Source organism: Coregonus clupeaformis, chromosome 2, assembly GCF_020615455.1.
Source record: "Coregonus clupeaformis isolate EN_2021a chromosome 2, ASM2061545v1, whole genome shotgun sequence".
In the NCBI taxonomy this organism is placed as follows: Eukaryota; Metazoa; Chordata; class Actinopteri; order Salmoniformes; family Salmonidae; genus Coregonus; species Coregonus clupeaformis.
Window position 1 is genome coordinate 31336263 of NC_059193.1, and position 18140 is coordinate 31354402.

An 18140-nucleotide genomic window follows, 5' to 3' on the forward strand; every position below is an offset into this window, starting at 1 on the left:
AATTGATGTCTTCCTGTTCATTGTGGCTGTCTAACACTGACTGTCCTGTTTGTCTTCTGTGCTGCAGGAGACAGACCCGGACTTCAACCACTGCGCTGTGTGCATCGAGGGCTACCAGCTCAACGACGTGGTCCGCATCCTGCCCTGCAAGTGAGTGTGTGTGGGAGGGGGGTGTGTGTGGACGTGTTTAATTCGACCAGAAGTCCCCACAAGAATAGTAAAAAAAAATGGAGACCAGCTGGGGACATTTTGTTGGTCCCCACATGGTCGAATGCTATTTCTAGGGGGTTTAGAGTTATGGTTAGAATTACCTTTTTTTCCGCACTATAAGGCGCACCGGAGTATAAGCCGCAGCAGCTAAATTGAATGATGTGTACATATATAAGCCGCACTGGACTATAAGCCGCAGGTGTTTTAATGTTTAATTACCATATGAAAGCTTTTTTTGACTTTTTGCATTGAGACAGTTCTTCCCGCTGGCGTCTCCAACGTCTCACCATTGACTCATTGATGCCAAGGCTACGTGCAGCAGCTCTATTTCCTTCTTTTACAGCCAGATTGACTGCCTTTAACTTAAAAGCTGCATCATATGCATTTCTACGTTTGTTTTCCATAATAAGGGTTTGTGCATGAAAACTTCCTTTGCACAAACTGTCTCGCTCTCGTAATGTCTGTCTGTCTTGCTCTCGTTCTGTCTCTCGTTCTATCTCTCGTACCACTATCGGTTCCACTTTTACTTTTGCGCGCTACCTGTCTCACTCTTTTCCGGCCTCCAGCTTTTCCTGCTGGAGCCCGCCGCTTAAAGGTGGGGGGCGCGGACCGGTCATAGAGCCCATAGAGTTAAAGTTGGTGGACTGTAACCTGTAAAATCCATACATTTAGGAGGTCTTCTAGTGGCCGTTAGCTGTAAAAATCCATAGATTAGCCGCACCGTTATATAAGCCGCAGGGTCGAAAAATTGGAAAAAAGGCGCGGCTTATAGTCCGAAAATTACGGTAGTGTTAGGGTTAGAATTAGGTTTAGGGTTAGGAGCTAGGGTTAGTTTTAGGGTTAGGAGCTAGGGTTAGGGTTATGTTTTGGGGTTAGAGTTAGGTTTAGGTTTAGGGGTTAGGGAAAATAGGATTTTGAATGGGACTACATTTTGTGTCCCCACAAGGTTAGTTGTACAAGACTGTGTGTGTGTCTAGGTATGTCCTAGTACCTACAGTATATACATCCTAAGCCAGGAGTTTTAGCTGACAGCCTGACACATCCATTGCACCTCTTACACGCGACAGACACTCACTCAGATTCGGAATGCAACATGTCCGCTATCCACTCATTCTCAATGTCACACCATCCACTTACATCCCCTCCCTCCTCCTCTCCTTCCCTCCCTCCTCCTCTGACGTGAGTTCTACCCATCCCTGACATCTCTCCTCCTATCTGAGGTAATCACCACACTCATCCGTCACACAGCGCCCCTCCCTACTTCCCTCCCTCCTCATCCCCCCATCAGATCCGTCTCACACCTTTCCTGCTGCTCTGCTCAGTGGGACGACTGTACTGACGCACATCAGGCTAGACCAGAGACACGCCGTACCGCAATTTAGCTGTAGGTCATTTGCATACATATATAGATACAGTTGAAGTCGGAAGTTTACATACACCTTAGCCAAAATACATTTAAATTCAGTTTTTCACAATTCCTGACATTTAATCCTAGTAAAAATTCCCTGTCTTAGGTCAGTTAGGATCACCACTTTATATTAAGAATGTGAAATGTCAGCATAATAGTAGAGATAATTATTTATTTCAGCTTTTATTTCTTTCATCACATTCCCAGTGGGTCAGAAGTTTACATACACTCAATTAGTAGCATTGCCTTTAAATTGTTTAACTTGGGTCAAACGTTTCGGGTAGCCTTCCACAAGCTTCCCACAATAAGTTGGGTGAATTTTGGCCCATTCCTCCTGTCAGAGCTGGTGTAACTGAGTCAGGTTTGTAGGCCTCCTTGCTCACACTCGCTTTTTCAGTTCTGCCTACACATTTTCTATAGGATTGAGGTCAGGGCTTTGTGATGGCCACTCCAATACCTTGACTTTGTTGTGTGCTTGGGGTCATTGTCCATTTGGAAGACCCATTTGCGACCAAGCTTTAACTTCCTGACTGATGTCTTGAGATGTTGCTTCAATATATCCACATAATGTTCCTTCGTCATGATGCCATCTACTTTGTGAAGTGCAACAGTCCCTCCTGCAGCAAAGCACCCCCACAGCATGATGCTGCCACCCCCGTGCTTCACGGTTGGGATGGTGTTCTTCGGCTTGCAAGCCACCCCCCTTTTTCCTCCAAACATAACGATGGTCATTATGGCCAAACAGTTCTATTTTTGTTTCATCAGACCAGAGGACATTTCTCCAAAAAGTACGATCTTTGTTCCCATGTGCAGTTGCAAACCGTAGTCTGGCTTTTTTATGGCGGTTTTGGAGCAGTGGCTTCTTCCTTGCTGAGCGGCCTTTCAGGTTATGTCGATAAAGGACTCGTTTTACTGTAGATACTTTTGTACCTGTTTCCTCCAGCATCTTCACAAGGTCCTTTGCTGTTGTTCTGGGATTGATTTGCACTTTTCGCACCAATGTACGTTCATCTCTAGGAGACAGAACGTGTCTCCTTCCTGAGCGGTATGACGGCTGCGTACTATTGTTTGTACAGATGAACGTGGGAACTTCAGGCGTTTGGAAATTGCTCCCAAGGATGAACCAGACATGTGGAGGTCTACAATTTATTTTCTGAGGTCTTGGCTGATTTCTTTTCATTTTCTCATGATGTCAAGCAAAGAGGCACTGAGTTTGAAGGTAGGCCTTGAAATACATCCACAGGTACACCTCCAATTGACTCAAATGATGTCAATTAGCCTATCAGAAGCTTCTAAAGCCATGACATCATTTTCTGGAATTTTCCAAGCTGTTTAAAGGCACAGTCAACGTAGTGGAATACAGTGAATTATAAGTGAAATAATCTGTCTGTAAACAACTGTTGAAAAAATTACTTGTGTCATGCACAAAGTAGATGTCCTAACCGACGTGCCAACACTATAGTTTGTTAACAAGATATTTGTGGAGTGTGTTGAAAAACGAGTTTTAATGACTCCAACCTAAGTGTATGTAAACTTCTGACCTCAACTGTATATAACACCACAGGAATATGAAAACAGGAAGAGCGAAAATTAAATTCTGTATGTGTGCAGGTCAGGTGAAAATTCATAATCCATAAAAATCCAGTTTTTACTACCTGTCAATCACCTCTGGTTTGACCATTTGAATCTGATTTAGGATCAGTTGTAGGACACATACAGCATGTGTTGGTTTAGTGGATCACTAAGCTTTACAAAGGAAGTGGAAAATGTAATGTCTGTCAGAGTTGACATTTAAGCTCTTGCCAGGAAAAAAGAGGGGGAGGGAGGGAGAGAGGGAGGAGCTCTGGCTAAATGGAGACTGGTCTGTTTTGGAAATGCAGACGCTCTTCTATCAAGGCCGTCGGGTCTCGCTGCACGCTGTGAGTCGTAACCCCTGCGAGCTCGCTCCGGCTATGTTTAGACCCAGTGCTGCCAAATGACCTCCAGGTTCATCCAGCACCCCCACACACACACACATACTTAAACGTCCTCCTCCTCCGACACACACACTCAGCAACGTGCGCACGCACACACTTAGGCTCATAATCCCGCAGCCGCGGGCACTCTCTTTCTCTGTCTTCGTATACACACACACACACACCCTGTGCCATCTGCCGTGTCCTCTCTGGCCTTTGCAGATGGAACTAAGAAGCTGGACTAAGGGATAGGACACTGCCGTAGTCATCACATCACAGTCACTCTCAAGACGTGTCCCAAGGTGCCCTCCTGAAGACATGTCAAGACATATCAATCATTCAGTCAGAACATGGCACATCCAGAGAGTGTTGCTCTACTTGCCTCCTCTCTTTCATCTGCACTGATGTGAAAGAACTGGACAGGTGAAAGACGATTCCCAGTAGGCATCTGACCACATTGCTTTCACCAATCCTGTCTCTGCAGATGAATGAGAGGAGATTAGGAGAAAAGTTTTCCTAGACTTTGGAGATGCACCCTTGGTCTTGAGTAGCAGCTGAATCTGCCGGCCAATCTCTGCATAGTTGCATTAGGGCTGTGTTTTGTTTGGCCCAACTGACGCAAGGACGATGTACCCACTCCTTCTTCAGTCCAGAACAGACCAGCTCAGGTCAGATATCAGAAATGTAAACACAGTCCAGGACTGAACTGGCCAAGCGTTAATGCTCTCCATCCATCCTGCTTATCCAGTCTCTGTCAAAGAGGAGCACTCAGATTGCTGTGAGAAGGGGAAGTGAAGGAGACAGGTCCTTCTTATGAGGCTGAAAGGGGAGGTCTTCTTCACGTACAGTGGGGGAAAAAGTATTTAGTCAGCCACCAATTGTGCAAGTTCTCCCACTTAAAAAGATGAGAGAGGCCTGTAATTTTCATCATAGGTACACGTCAACTATGACAGACAAATAGAGATTTTTTTTTCCAGAAAATCACATTGTAGGATTTTTAATGAATTTATTTGCTAATTATGGTGGAAAATAAGTATTTGGTCACCTACAAACAAGCAAGATTTCTGGCTCTCACAGACCTGTAACTTCTTCTTTAAGAGGCTCCTCTGTCCTCCACTCGTTACCTGTATTAATGGCACCTGTTTGAACTTGTTATCAGTATAAAAGACACCTGTCCACAACCTCAAACAGTCACACTCCAAACTCCACTATGGCCAAGACCAAAGAGCTGTCAAAGGACACCAGAAACAAAATTGTAGACCTGCACCAGGCTGGGAAGACAGAATCTGCAATAGGTAAGCAGCTTGGTTTGAAGAAATCAACTGTGGGAGCAATTATTAGGAAATGGAAGACATACAAGACCACTGATAATCTCCCTCGATCTGGGGCTCCACGCAAGATCTCACCCCGTGGGGTCAAAATGATCACAAGAAAGGTGAGCAAAAATCACAGAACCACACGGGGGGACCTAGTGAATGACCTGCAGAGAGCTGGGACCAAAGTAACAAAGCCTACCATCAGTAACACACTACGCCGCCAGGGACTCAAATCCTGCAGTGCCAGACGTGTCCCCCTGCTTAAGCCAGTACATGTCCAGGCCCGTCTGAAGTTTTCTAGAGTGCATTTGGATGATCCAGAAGAGGATTGGGAGAATGTCATATGGTCAGATGAAACCAAAATATAACTTTTTGGTAAAAACTCAACTCGTTGTGTTTGGAGGACAAAGAATGCTGAGTTGCATCCAAAGAACACCATACCTACTGTGAAGCATGTGGGTGGAAACATCATGCTTTGGGGCTGTTTTTCTGCAAAGGGACCAGGACGACTGATCCGTGTAAAGGAAAGAATGAATGGGGCCATGTATCGTGAGATTTTGAGTGAAAACCTCCTTCCATCAGCAAGGGCATTGAAGATGAAACGTGGCTGGGTCTTTCAGCATGACAATGATCCCAAACACACCGCCCGGGCAACGAAGGAGTGGCTTCATAAGAAGCATTTCAAGGTCCTGGAGTGGCCTAGCCAGTCTCCAGATCTCAACCCCATAGAAAATCTTTGGAGGGAGTTGAAAGTCCGTGTTGCCCAGCGACAGCCCCAAAACATCACTGCTCTAGAGGAGATCTGCATGGAGGAATGGGCCAAAAATACCAGCAACAGTGAGTGAAAACCTTGTGAAGACTTACAGAAAACGTTTGACCTGTGTCATTGCCAACAAAGGGTATATAACAAAGTATTGAGAAACTTTTGTTATTGACCAAATACTTATTTTCCACCATAATTTGCAAATAAATTCATTAAAAATCCTACAATGTGATTTTCTGGAGAAAAAAAATCTCATTTTGTCTGTCATAGTTGACGTGAACCTATGATGAAAATTACAGGCCTCTCATCTTTTTAAGTGGGAGAACTTGCACAATTGGTGGCTGACTAAATACTTTTTTTCCCCACTGTATGTCCTCACAGAAGTTGTGGACATGCTGATAGTCTACATGTTTCAAAATCTCTAGCTAGCGTTAAAGGAAATTGAAAAGTTGTCTGGCCTCAAAACCTGCTATCGTTTATTTAGGTAATAGACATAATGCAATGCAGGATAATCACCATTTCCAAATGAACGGATACATAAGAGTTAAGCTAGCTAAAGAGCTCATTTTTGTCCTCAATCCATAGGTAGGCTAATTACAGATTTAGAGTAACGTGTGCGATTGACTGGTCATGGTAGCGGTTCAAAGCTAAATGTACCCTTGGTTTCTGCCCTTCATTGCTATCTGTGTTTTTAGGGCACACTGCAATGATACCAAGAATGCACTAGTGGTTTTTCTGGGCAACCTCAGTATTTGTAGTTTAGTAGAGGAGCCAGAAACTAAGACTTGATCCGATGGCAAAACACATGGATTATTCACACGGACTTGGAGGATAGAGAATGAAGAGAGAGGGATGAAATGAGGACAAACGAGTAAAAGGGCTGTTTATGTAGAATGGAGTTTATTGGTCCTTATCATGTGTGTGCATGTTGCGTCCTCCTCTGTGTTCATACAGTATCTCTAACCACCAACCCCACTGGTGCCTCCCTTAAGTACACACTGCTATCCCCAATCAATAACTAAAAGCATTGAAGTAATGGGAGGACACTTGACGACCACTCAATTTGTGTCTCTGTACATTTAATATCAGTCTATAGGACAGTGTTGTCAATGGAGGGGTGTTTTTCTGGTCAGATTTAGATGGACTGACGGACTGACAGGCAGGCTGGTAGACAGAGACAGAACAGTCTCAACAGCCAATTATTGCAGGATATCCAAGGATATGCAGTAAGAACAACCACCAGTATTTCAGTTCTCAAACCAAAGCACCATTTTCTCACAAAACTCTTTTCAGACAGGCAGGCAGAAAGGTAGACAGATATACAGGCAGGCAGGTAGGCAGGCAAACATATTAGATGTCATATCAGATGCCATATGGATAAACCAAATATACCAACCAAGAAAGGAAAAACTAACAATTTATCCTGGTTGGTATGTTGCTGTTTTTCTGTGATGCCATCTGGTATTGTATCTAATAACCCGTCTGTCTGTCCGTCACATTTGTTCTCTGCTCTAAGAAAGTCCTTATTCCTTATATAGTGCACTACATAGGGCAGGGTTCTTCAATTCCGGTCCTGGAGGGCCGAAACACTTCTGTTTTTTATTTCTACCTGGTAGTTAATTGCACTCACCTGGTGTCCCAGGTCTGAATTAGCCCCTGATTAGAAGGAGAGGATGAAAAACAGAGGTGTTTCGGCCCTCCAGGACCGGAATTGAAGAACCCTGACATAGGGAATAGGGTGCCATTTGGGATGCAGACAAATGCTCTGAGCGCAATCTCTCCCAGACTGTAGTTTCTCACTTATAGCATACAGAGACAGATAGCCACACTCGTTACAGTCACGCACACAGGCTGCTGAGGGAAGGACGGCTCATAATAATGTCTGGAACGAAGCAAATGGAATGGCATCAAACACATGGAAACCATGTGTTTGATGTATTTGATACCCTTCCACTTTTTCCACTCCAGCCATTACCACAAGCCCATCCTCCCCAATTAAAATGCCACCAACCTCCTGTGGCACACATATTCAAACTGTGAAACAATCAAACTGAAACACAAGCTCTTATCCGAGTCTCTCTACATGCAGGCTTATCCAAAAGTCCCTCTCTTGCAGCGCTGCTTCTGACTGCACACTGACTTTCTCCCCAAGCCATTCTATTGTAAACAGACTCCTCATTAATGTATAAAGCCCTTGTTTTCTGTGCCTGCCTTGAAAGGCAATAAACAGTGCTAGAGGCCCGGTGCCCCCGCTGCAAGAGGCTTTGATAAGGAACAGCACTTTACACTCCATGCCCAGGAAATGCCAGGCTATGTTAGACAAGCACTTAGCAGAATTATCCGTTGCACTTTTATGCTTGTCCTTAGGTGTATTTGGAGGCTAAGTATTTTCTATTATGCATTGTTGGTACTCGCACTTAAGGAATCGTTCTTTAGCGATAATGGGGCCTTGTATTGTTTTATGGATGCTCATCATAAGGATCTTTAATGTTTAAATGGTTTGCGTACCATGCCTTTGATAAAGGCATTAAGGAGTTCAGGTAGACAGGTCCTTTGAAGTGCAGTGAAACTGGCTGTCCGTCTTTATTTAATAATATGGAACAGACCATTCATTTTAAACAAGATGATGTTTCTCTCAGATCCACAATGGCTGCCTTGTGTCATAAGACACACAATGTCCATTTTGTGTCAATGTTGCCCCACAATGACCACTGTGTCTGTAAAGCTTGACTCGTTTCCTTTTTCCACAAGCTTTCCGCTGCCGTTAAAGACACACCAGGCCCTCCTAGCCGGTTCAAACAGAGCAGTCATTGTCCAGTCGCAGGATGTAAAGGGGAGAAAAGAGGTCCAAAGCAGACTTTGAAGAGCCCCATGTCGGCCATTTGGGGGCTTGTTTGTGGAGGTGGCTTCGTGCTCTTCAACCGTGTTCTTTGTTTCTCTGTCTCTCTCTGCACAGACATGTCTTCCATAAGCTGTGTGTGGACCCCTGGCTGAACGAGCACTGTACCTGCCCCATGTGTAAACTGAACATCCTCAAAGCTCTGGGCATCATGGTGAGTATTAGTGTAGTCAATGTCTCAATGCCTTATCAGTGGACATTTGTTAGAAGTCAGTATGTCAATATTATCCGGCAACGCCAGTAACGGTTTGGCCTCAGACCTTTTTTTTCTGATCTGATCACACACTACTCTTGACCCAAATAATGAGAGGAAAAAGATAGCCTTATAAGATATTATGTAAACATGTCTCAATTTCATATGTTTATGTTGATTAACAGTAGAATACAACAGAACATTTCACAGTCTATTAAGCTGCATGTGTTGTTTTGTAGATTAAGACGTTATTTACCCAGATTGCCCTTCACATGCTGCTCCCAGTCATTGTGACAGATCTTTATCCAGGCGATTGCGTAACCCTCTGTTTATGCCAACTGTTTATGACCTCATCCATAGCCCTAGTATGCCCCCTGCTGGCAAGGTATGGAACTATTGCTCAGACACCAGAAATTAGAGTCATACCAGAACAGACTAAAGTGGTATCATTAGATGAGCTGCTACAAGAGCTACTTGCTCAGAAGTTAGGGTTAAGGTCAGGGTCGTGGTCAAAATCGGGGTCAGCGATCAAAATATCGAGTTCTTTCTAGCGTGAGCTAACATTGGCCAAAGTTAATATGACACAAATTGGACTTTAACCACTAGCCATAACATTCCCCTAACCCCTGTGTTTTTTTTACTTTACCCTTTAGCCCAACCTGCCGTGCGTGGACAACGCCGGCTTTGACATGGACCACAGGATAGGGCGCAGCCAGACGATGGCCAGCCAGCGGACGGCCCTGGTGGACCTGTCCAGTGAGACGTCCATCAGCCTGGAGCCCCTGCAACGAGGCCACCCCGGTACCGGACCCCAGATCCCCTCCGAGAGCGGAGAGCTCACCCCCCGCTCCGGAGAGATCAACATCGCCGTCACCAGTAAGCAGCTTCCACCTCAGACACTTTCTTTGCTTCAACTCAAGTTTGGATTTGATTTGAAGTTACATTATTGATATGAAAGGTTATAAAATTGTAACAAAATAGAACAGAAATTCTCTCTGGTTTTCATTTATTCCTCTCTGTTTTTCAACCTTTCGAGTTCAGGCACACTCTTTGACCCACACACCCATAAAAGTGTCTCACAATTTTATTTGATCCTGGCAAATCAGCATGCAAGCTCCGTTTTTTCATAGCTCAAAACACTAAGTGAAGGAATTAACCTTGACAAAATAAAACTAAAATGTCTCTGGTTATGCTATTTAAATAATTAGTGAAGGCAAAACGGACTTTTTTAAACTGAATAACTAGAGTAGCAAAATGTTTACTGGAGCTGCAAACCTTTGACATATTGACTTGACACACACACACAAAATACAGTGCTATGAAAAAGTATTTGCCCCCTTTCTAATTTTCTCTACTTTTGCATATTTGTGATACTGAATGTTATCAGATCTTCAACCAAAACCTAATATTAGATAAAGGGAACATAAGTGAACAAATAACACAACAATTACATATTAATTTCATTTATTTCATAAACAAAGTTATGCAACACCCAATTCCCCTGTGTGAAAGAGTAATTGCCCCTTACACTCAATAACTGGTTGTGCCACCTTTAGCTGCAATGACTCCAACCAAATGCTTCCTGTAGTTGTTGATCAGTCTCTCACGTCGCTGTGGAGGAATTTTGGCCCACTCTTCCATGCAGAACTGCTTTAACTCAGTGACGTGTGGGTTTTCAAGCATGAACTGCTCGTTTCTGATAGAGAGCAGAATTCATGGTTCCTTCTATTAAGGCAAGTCATCCAGGTCCTGGGGCAGCAAAGCATCCACAAACCATCACACCACCACCACGCTTGACCTTTGGTATGATGTTCTTACTGTGGAATGCAGAGTTTTCGTTTTCGTTTTAAACTTTGTTTATGAAATAAATGAAATAAATAATGTAATTGTTGTGTTATTTGTTCACTTATGTTCCCTTTATCTAATATTAGGTTTTGGTTGAAGATCTGATAACATTCATTATCACAAATATGCAAAAGTAGAGAAAATTAGAAAGGGGGAAAATACTTTTTCATAGCACTGTATATATCCGAAATCCCTCCCTGCCCCTCCATACCTCACTTCATCCCCTCTTTTGACACACACACACACACACACACACACACACACACACACACACACACACACACACACACACACACACACACCAGAGACTTGTCTCTTGTAGGTCACTCACCCCCCTCTGACTCTCGCAGCCACTGTCTGTTTAATCCATAATCCCTATCCCATCCTAATCCTAACCCCAACCATGAGAAGGCAAAAAGCACAACTGGCGAAAAGCCATTCTTGAAAAATAAGAACATGCACTGCAGTTATTACGACAACTACTTCTACACTGTTCTTTCACTTATAGCTAGTAATTGTAATTCAGTAATGCATACAACACTTTGAATGAATAGCTAATCAGTGTGAATAGTTCAACATCTGAATAATAGAGTGAGTAAGAGTTGTTATATAACTCTTAGTACCTAAACCTGTTTCAGGATAGGCCTACTTCCATAAATGAATCAAAGTCATTCTTATCTAAATCCACCCAATTTATGCTGTTTGATAATATGACTCAATTTCCTCTAATTTCTGGTAAACCTTAAAAGGCTCATGTAGTATATGCCTGCTCTCTTTCAATTTGTACAGTTCCACTGACTTTACATCAGTACTATACACTGAGTATACAAAACATTATGATCCCTTATTGATGTCACTTGTTAAATCCACTTCAATCAGTGTAGATGAAGGGGAGGAGACAGGTTAAAGAATGATTTTTAAGCCTGGAGACAATTGAGACAGATTGTGTATGTGTGCCATTCAGAGGGTGAATAAGAAAGACAAAGGATTTAAGTGCCTTTGAACGGGGTATGGTGGTAAGTGCCAGGCGCACCGGTTTGTGTCAAGAACTGCAACGCTGCTGGGTTTTTCACGCTCAACAGTTTCCCGTGTGTATCAAGAATGGTCCACAACCCAAAGGACATCCAGCCAACTTGATATAACTGTGGGGAAGCATTGGCGTTAGCATGGGCCAGCATCTCTGTGGAACGCTTTCAACACCTTCTAGAGTCCATGCCCTGACAAATTGAGGCTGTTCTGTTCTGAGGGCAAAGGGGGGGGGGGGGTGCAACTCTATATTAGGAAGGTGTTCCTAATGTTTGGTATACTCAGTGTACATGCATTGTAGAGATACATGTAGGCCTACATACACATCTGTTTCTCTTTCTGTCGCAGTTGGTGTGTGCTGTGTGGGTGCCTCTGGATACATGTGTGCGTGCAATTTTTGCTTTTGTGTGGGTGGGTGTGTGCGTTGGGGTCATGCGTGTGTGTCTGTCTGTCTGTGTATGTGCACATGTGCATAACACTCTGTCTTTAAACTACGCCCGTGCTTCCAGGTCTCTATCTCCTGTCTTCAAGCTCATCCTGCCTCTCTCCTCTGTCGCTCTCCTCCTCTGGATCTTAAGGACGCACCTTTCTTCATCTTCTCGTCTCTTCATCCTCCTGACTTTTCCGCCTCACATTGGTTTTCAAAGAGAGGAAAGATCTTTTGTGTTTTCCTGTGGGGACTCGTCGGTTTTTAACCCATTGCATGGTGGGCTGCAGTGACCCCCCCCCCCCCCCTTTCCTTCTATTGACAGAGGAGTGGTTTATAATCGCCAGCTTCGGCCTTCTCAGCGCTCTCACATTGTTCTATATGATCATCAAGGCCACTGCCAGCTTCTCCAGCCCTGAGTGAGTACCACCATCCACTTCCATAGTTAAACCATTCTACTACTGGATTCAATTGTACTTTCAATCAAGATTTGGTTTCATATAGTCTTGAACTGGGGATAGTCCTGATGGCTTTGTCACAGAATATTGTGGTCTATTTCATTTCTATTTAACTAAACCAGCATCCAGGACTATACTCCTGGATTTGTGGATATCTGAAATTGTCTCAACTCTGACTACTTTGAACCATTGCCATACAATGGAGTTTGAATACAGTCCAGACAGATGCAAAACAGTCTGAGATTATTATTCAGATGTGGCAAACTTCCATTTTCATTAATTTACTCAACTTTGATCGCAGCTAACATGAATCGAAAAATACTTTAACAGCACAATTGTAACATAGTGTATATTTGTACTCTCGTCAAGTACAGTTGACATGGGTACTGGCATGTATCTAATACATTTGCAGTTAGAGAGTAAAAAAAGTAATGAAATATTGGATTGTACATGTTTGCACATCAATTAACGGAGACAGTGTGAGTACTGTTTCACAATATTGCCCAATAAAGTAGCACTAGATCAGAACAACCATTTACGGAAGCCACAGCCTCCATCCATCCCCTCTACTAAAAAAACTGCAAATGTGTTAGAGCCTTACACAAGAGAAAAATATTTTTTATGTTCAGATCAATTACATTTCCCTTCTCTGATCCTACTTGCATGCCATTTCTTTGTTCTGCTACTTTATTTTCTAAATGTCATTTATCTTCCAGCCTGGAGTGGGAGGAGTGAAGACGCCCCTCTAGACCCTTTCTCTGCCGGAGCCTCATGGCAATGTTGCCTTCTTGTGCCATATTCTTCTGTATTGTATTTCTAAGCTTGTACTACTGTACCTTCCTGTATTGTTAGTTGTCATTTTTGTTGTTGTAATAGGGCAAAGCGCTATGAGACATTAAACCACTGTGGATCCCTCCTTTTGACTTGTTATGTGACTGTGAGAGTGTTGTATTTGTTTTCCTACATTATCAGGACCACAATGTCCTAACATTTCACCCGAATGTCCTGAACTTGTTCAAATGCTATTTTAAGCTGAAGGGTTAGGTTTTGGGTTTTGGGGTTAGATTTTGGGTTAAGTTTAAGGGGTTAGGGAAAATAGGATTTTTAATGGTCAAACTTTTTTACACTCCAAAAAGTCCTGGAATTTCACAAAAACAAAGCTGTGTGTGTGTTACTATATTTATTGAAAGACACCCATTATTCTTGTGCACCTAAACCAGACAGACACACACACACCTCCCTACAGAAAGTTGAAGTTTAAGGTTCTTCTGTGCTCATATGTGACCATGACTGAGTGTACAAAACATTTGGAAGACCTTAATATTGAGTTGCACCCCCTTTTACCCTCAGAACAGCCTCAATTCGTTAGGGCATGGACTCTACAAGGTGTCGAAAGCATTCCACAGGTATGCTGGCCCATGTTGACGCCAATGCTTCCCACAGTTGTGTCAAATTGGCTGGATGTCCTTTGGGTTGTGGACCATTCATGATACACATGGGAAACTGTTGAGCGTGAAAAACCCAGCAGTGTTGCAGTTCTTGACACACTCAAGCCGGTGTGCCTGGCACCTACTACCATACCCCCCATTCAAAAGCACTTACATATTTTGTCTTGCCCATTCACCCTCTGAATGGCACACATACAGAATCCATGTCTCAATTGTCTCAAGGCTTAAAAATCCTTCTTTAACCTGTCTCCTCCCCTTTATCTACACTGATTTGAAGTGGATTTAACAAGTGACATCAATAAGGGATGATAGCTTTCACTGGTCAGTCTATGTCATGGAAATAACTTGTGTTCCTAATGTTTTGTACGTTGTGTATATTTGGCAGTAATGCAATACTATCCCCAGAAGATGGCACTATTTCTTAGCTATTACATTACATGTCTAACCTCACACATCAGAATCGTCAGGCCACAAACCTTCACATAACACTGCTTAGATCTTATTGAGGTATGAATGATATTGATGATTACTATGATTCAAAAGGTGGTCCAGGTGATCTTCCATGTATCGCTCTCTTGACTTGAGGTTGTATAGCAGTTTGAGGATCATTGAGGATTCACAATGTCACGGTTTGACCTCAGCATGTCACACACTCACACTTTTACTCAACTGCAAATGTCCATGATGGTGTCCAATCCCAGTGACTCCTGTAATGAGGTTTACAGATGCTAAAGATGAAATGATCAAGTATGAATAACTATACATTTTTATTTGTTGTTTGTTTATGGTGCTAGGCATCAGCTTTTCTAGATACACTACATGGCCAAAAGCATGTGGACACCTGTTCGTCGAACATCTCATTGCAAAATAATGGGCATTAATATGGAGTTGGTCCCCCCTTTGTTGCTATAACAGCCTCCACTCTTCTGGGAAGGCTTTCCACTAGATGTTGGAACATTGCTGCGGGGACTTGCTTCCATTCAGCCACAAGAGTATTAGTGAGGTCAGGCACTGATGTTGGGCGATTAGGCCTGGCTCGCAGTCTGCGTTCTAATTCATCCCAAAGGTGTTCAACGGGGTTGAGGTAAGGGCTCTGTGCAGGTCAGTCAAGTTCTTCCACACTGATCTCGACAAACCATTTCTGTATGGACCTCTCTTTGTGCACAGGGGGCATTGTCATGCTGAAAAAGGAAAGGGCCTTCTCCAAACTGTTGCCACAAAGTTGGAAGCACAGATTCGTCTACAATGTCATTGTATGCTGTAGCGTTAATATTTCCCTTCACTGGAACTAAGGTGCCTAGCCCGAACCATGAAAAACAGCCCCATACCATTATTCCTCCTCCAAACTTTACAGTTGGCATTATGCATTCGGGCAAGTAGCGTTCTCCTGGCATCCGCCAAACCCAGATTAGTCCGTCGCACTGCCAGATGTGGAAGCGTGATTCATCACTCCAGAGAATGCGTTTCCACTGCTCCAGATTCCAATTGCGGCGAGCTTTACACCACTCCAGCCGACGCTTGGCAATGCGCATGGTGATTTTAGGCTTGTGTGCGGCTGCTCGGTCATGGAAACCCATTTCATGAAGCTCCCGACTAACAGTTATTGTGCTGACGTTGCTTCCATAGGCAGTTTGGAACTGTAGTGAGTGTTGCAACCGAGGACAGACGATTTTTGAGTGCTACGCATTTCAGCACTCAGCGGTCCCGTTCTGTGAACTTGTGTGGCCTACCACTTCGCGGCTGAGCCATTGTTGCTCCTAGACGTTTCCACTTCACAATAACAGCACTTACAGTTGACCGGGGCAGCTCTAGCAGGGAAGAAATCTGACGAACTGACTTGCTGGAAAGGTGGCATCCTATGACAGTGTCATGTTGAAAGTCACTGAGCTCTTCAGTATAGGCCATTCTACTGCCTATGTTTGTCTATGGAGATTGCATGAATGTGTGCTGGATTATATACACCTGTCAGCAATGGGTGTGGCTGAATCCACTAATTTGAAGGGTTGTCCACGTACTTTTGGCCATGTAGTGTAAGTATCTTACTGGCAGATGATATGTAATATTTCTTGGTGTCACTGACATTGACATTTTCCCATGTTCCTTTGCAGGTGGCCACTTCTTCAACCGGAACTCCCTGTCCCCGCGCAGTGTGGTCTGTGAGATGGAGCTTCCCGACATCCAGGCATCGCTCGACCTCTACGATGACAACAAGTCGTGAGGGTCGTCGCCGTGGTTTCGACCCCCAGTCTAAGGGACGGATGGCCTTGTACCTTCCTGCACACCGGCGAGCCTTTGTGTGTGTGTGTGGGAGGGGTTAGGGAGGGCCACGGGCGGCTCAACAACTTAGACGACAACCTTGACTAACCTGTGGAACATCGACAATGACATGATAACATCAAAGACTTTCTTCCAATGCAGAATGTACTATTATTACCTGTCAAAAAGAAGAGGGGAAATACTCATCCTCTCTCCTCCTTTCTTTTACACTTTCATTTAGAAAAATGTTTTTCTCCTGAGAGACTCTTTGAAATCTGTTTCTAGATGCGGTAGTGGGGAATTAACCCTTTCTAGTCTTACTTTGCAGTATCTCGGTGTATCGTCCATTTGAAACGAGCTAGAAAAAAGAAACAACGGGTTTCAGTGTAGCCTACTTTCAGCATCCTACAATACATCTGTAAGCTATATATGATTAGCAAACCGTCATTTTATTTAGCTTTCTTTGGATCTTTCTTTGTGAAGGCAGCAATAGAAAAGCAGACTGTTTCTTCCCTGGTGGACCAGTTGGCTCTGTTGTATTTACTATGCTACCTAAAGGACAGTGGAGAGGACATTTTGACTTGTGGGCCATGTCCAGACATGCCCTCTCTCTTCCTCTATATGGCCAGTGACTGGTGCAAGAATAAGACCAGTGGAACAATGGACATGCAGCTATGTGACGTTCTAAACTCTGTGACAAGCAGTGTTACTTCCCTGTAGCAAAAGCAATGTGTCTCTGTATAAAAAAAAAAATGAAATTTGAACGTGTATTTAAAAAAGCCTATGAAATACCCACAGCGTGTACTAATCAGCCCCCCAGTGAGGGGGACCTAGTGTGTATATGTATGTATATATATATTTACATATATACAATCTATATACATTATATATCTCTAAAGTGGCCTCTTAAAGCAGTTTGTTTTCCTTTCTCAATCTTGTACATGCTCAGGTGGAAGGCTTTGTCCTCTGTTCTTGTTGTCCCTTTGTGTTCTAGTCTTTGCATCTGATATTTGAGATGATGATGGTGATCGATGTGACGCGGGGAGGTGAGTGTGTGTCACAGTTTCTGGTCACTGTGTTACATACAATATTGCCTCACCATTAAAAGTGTAATTATTGCCTACGACCTGTTGATTGTGTTGCCCCGTTCTGTGTCCCCGTTCCAATGTGTGCACTTCTAACTGAAATGCAGCCAAATGTCATGAACCTTTCAGCTGGAGTTTGGAGAAGATTCTAAAATGTTTTTTGGGTGGTGAAAGCCTTGCACGACAAAACATTTCAGAGGGTTGTTGGTTAAACGTTACCCATTTGAAGAGGATCTTGGCTCTTTGACTTGGGCCTGGGGATCTACAGGGTGTGCAGGTCTTTATTCCAGTCCAGCAATACATCTTCTTATAACTCAGAGCCCATCGCTGCGCTTGGAACAAAGACCATGGAAGACTCCTGTTTTGGTAGAAGTCCCCTAATTCCACTGTGCAATAACATTAATTACTGCATAATTACTACACTGTTTGTATGAGGAAACTCTTCATTCACTAAATAGCCTAATGCAAAATATGCTTGTCAAAAGAGTCACCACACCTGAATTGTCTTATAGGGCTCAATAACCACATTTCCATCCACAGTTTTTGTGCAAGTAAAGTCATACTGTATTTAAAAAATAGCGACAGCTGTGATGGAAACAGGAAGTTTCAGTAACATTTTATAAATGCCGACAGATCATTTGTTCGTTCGACAAGGTGGGAACTTTTTGTGTGGATAAAATGTATTATGCGAGAAATGGCAGTGCAAAGCCTTTATGCGCAAATATTGATATAATAACCATCATATCGAAGTAAACTTGGAGTCGCGATGATATGGTGTGTGGTCCTCCCACTACCACTCGGGAAAAAATGCAGTTTATTTGGCTACAGAGGAAATAACTTATGAACTTCAC

General features: G+C 43.4%; 1 protein-coding gene across 5 annotated transcripts in view; it reads left to right on the top strand.

Annotated features, from left to right (window-relative positions):
• The window catches only part of LOC121534377 (E3 ubiquitin-protein ligase RNF130), a 73592-nt gene extending 56262 nt beyond the window's left edge, over positions 1 to 17330 (top strand). For 3 of the 5 annotated variants that reach the window (XM_041841029.2, XM_041841032.2, XM_041841030.2), the window contains exons 6-10: positions 68 to 150; positions 8609 to 8705; positions 9398 to 9620; positions 12368 to 12461; positions 13217 to 13416. In XM_041841029.2, the coding sequence (XP_041696963.1) occupies positions 68 to 150; positions 8609 to 8705; positions 9398 to 9620; positions 12368 to 12461; positions 13217 to 13235 (516 nt within the window). In that variant the 3' untranslated portion in view covers positions 13236 to 13416. Of the gene's footprint in view, positions 1 to 67; positions 151 to 8608; positions 8706 to 9397; positions 9621 to 12367; positions 12462 to 13216; positions 13417 to 16056 lie in introns of those variants that run through there. The other 2 variants (XM_041841031.2, XM_041841033.1) reach the window with 1 other exon arrangement.
• The last annotated feature ends 810 nt before the right edge of the window (positions 17331 to 18140 follow it).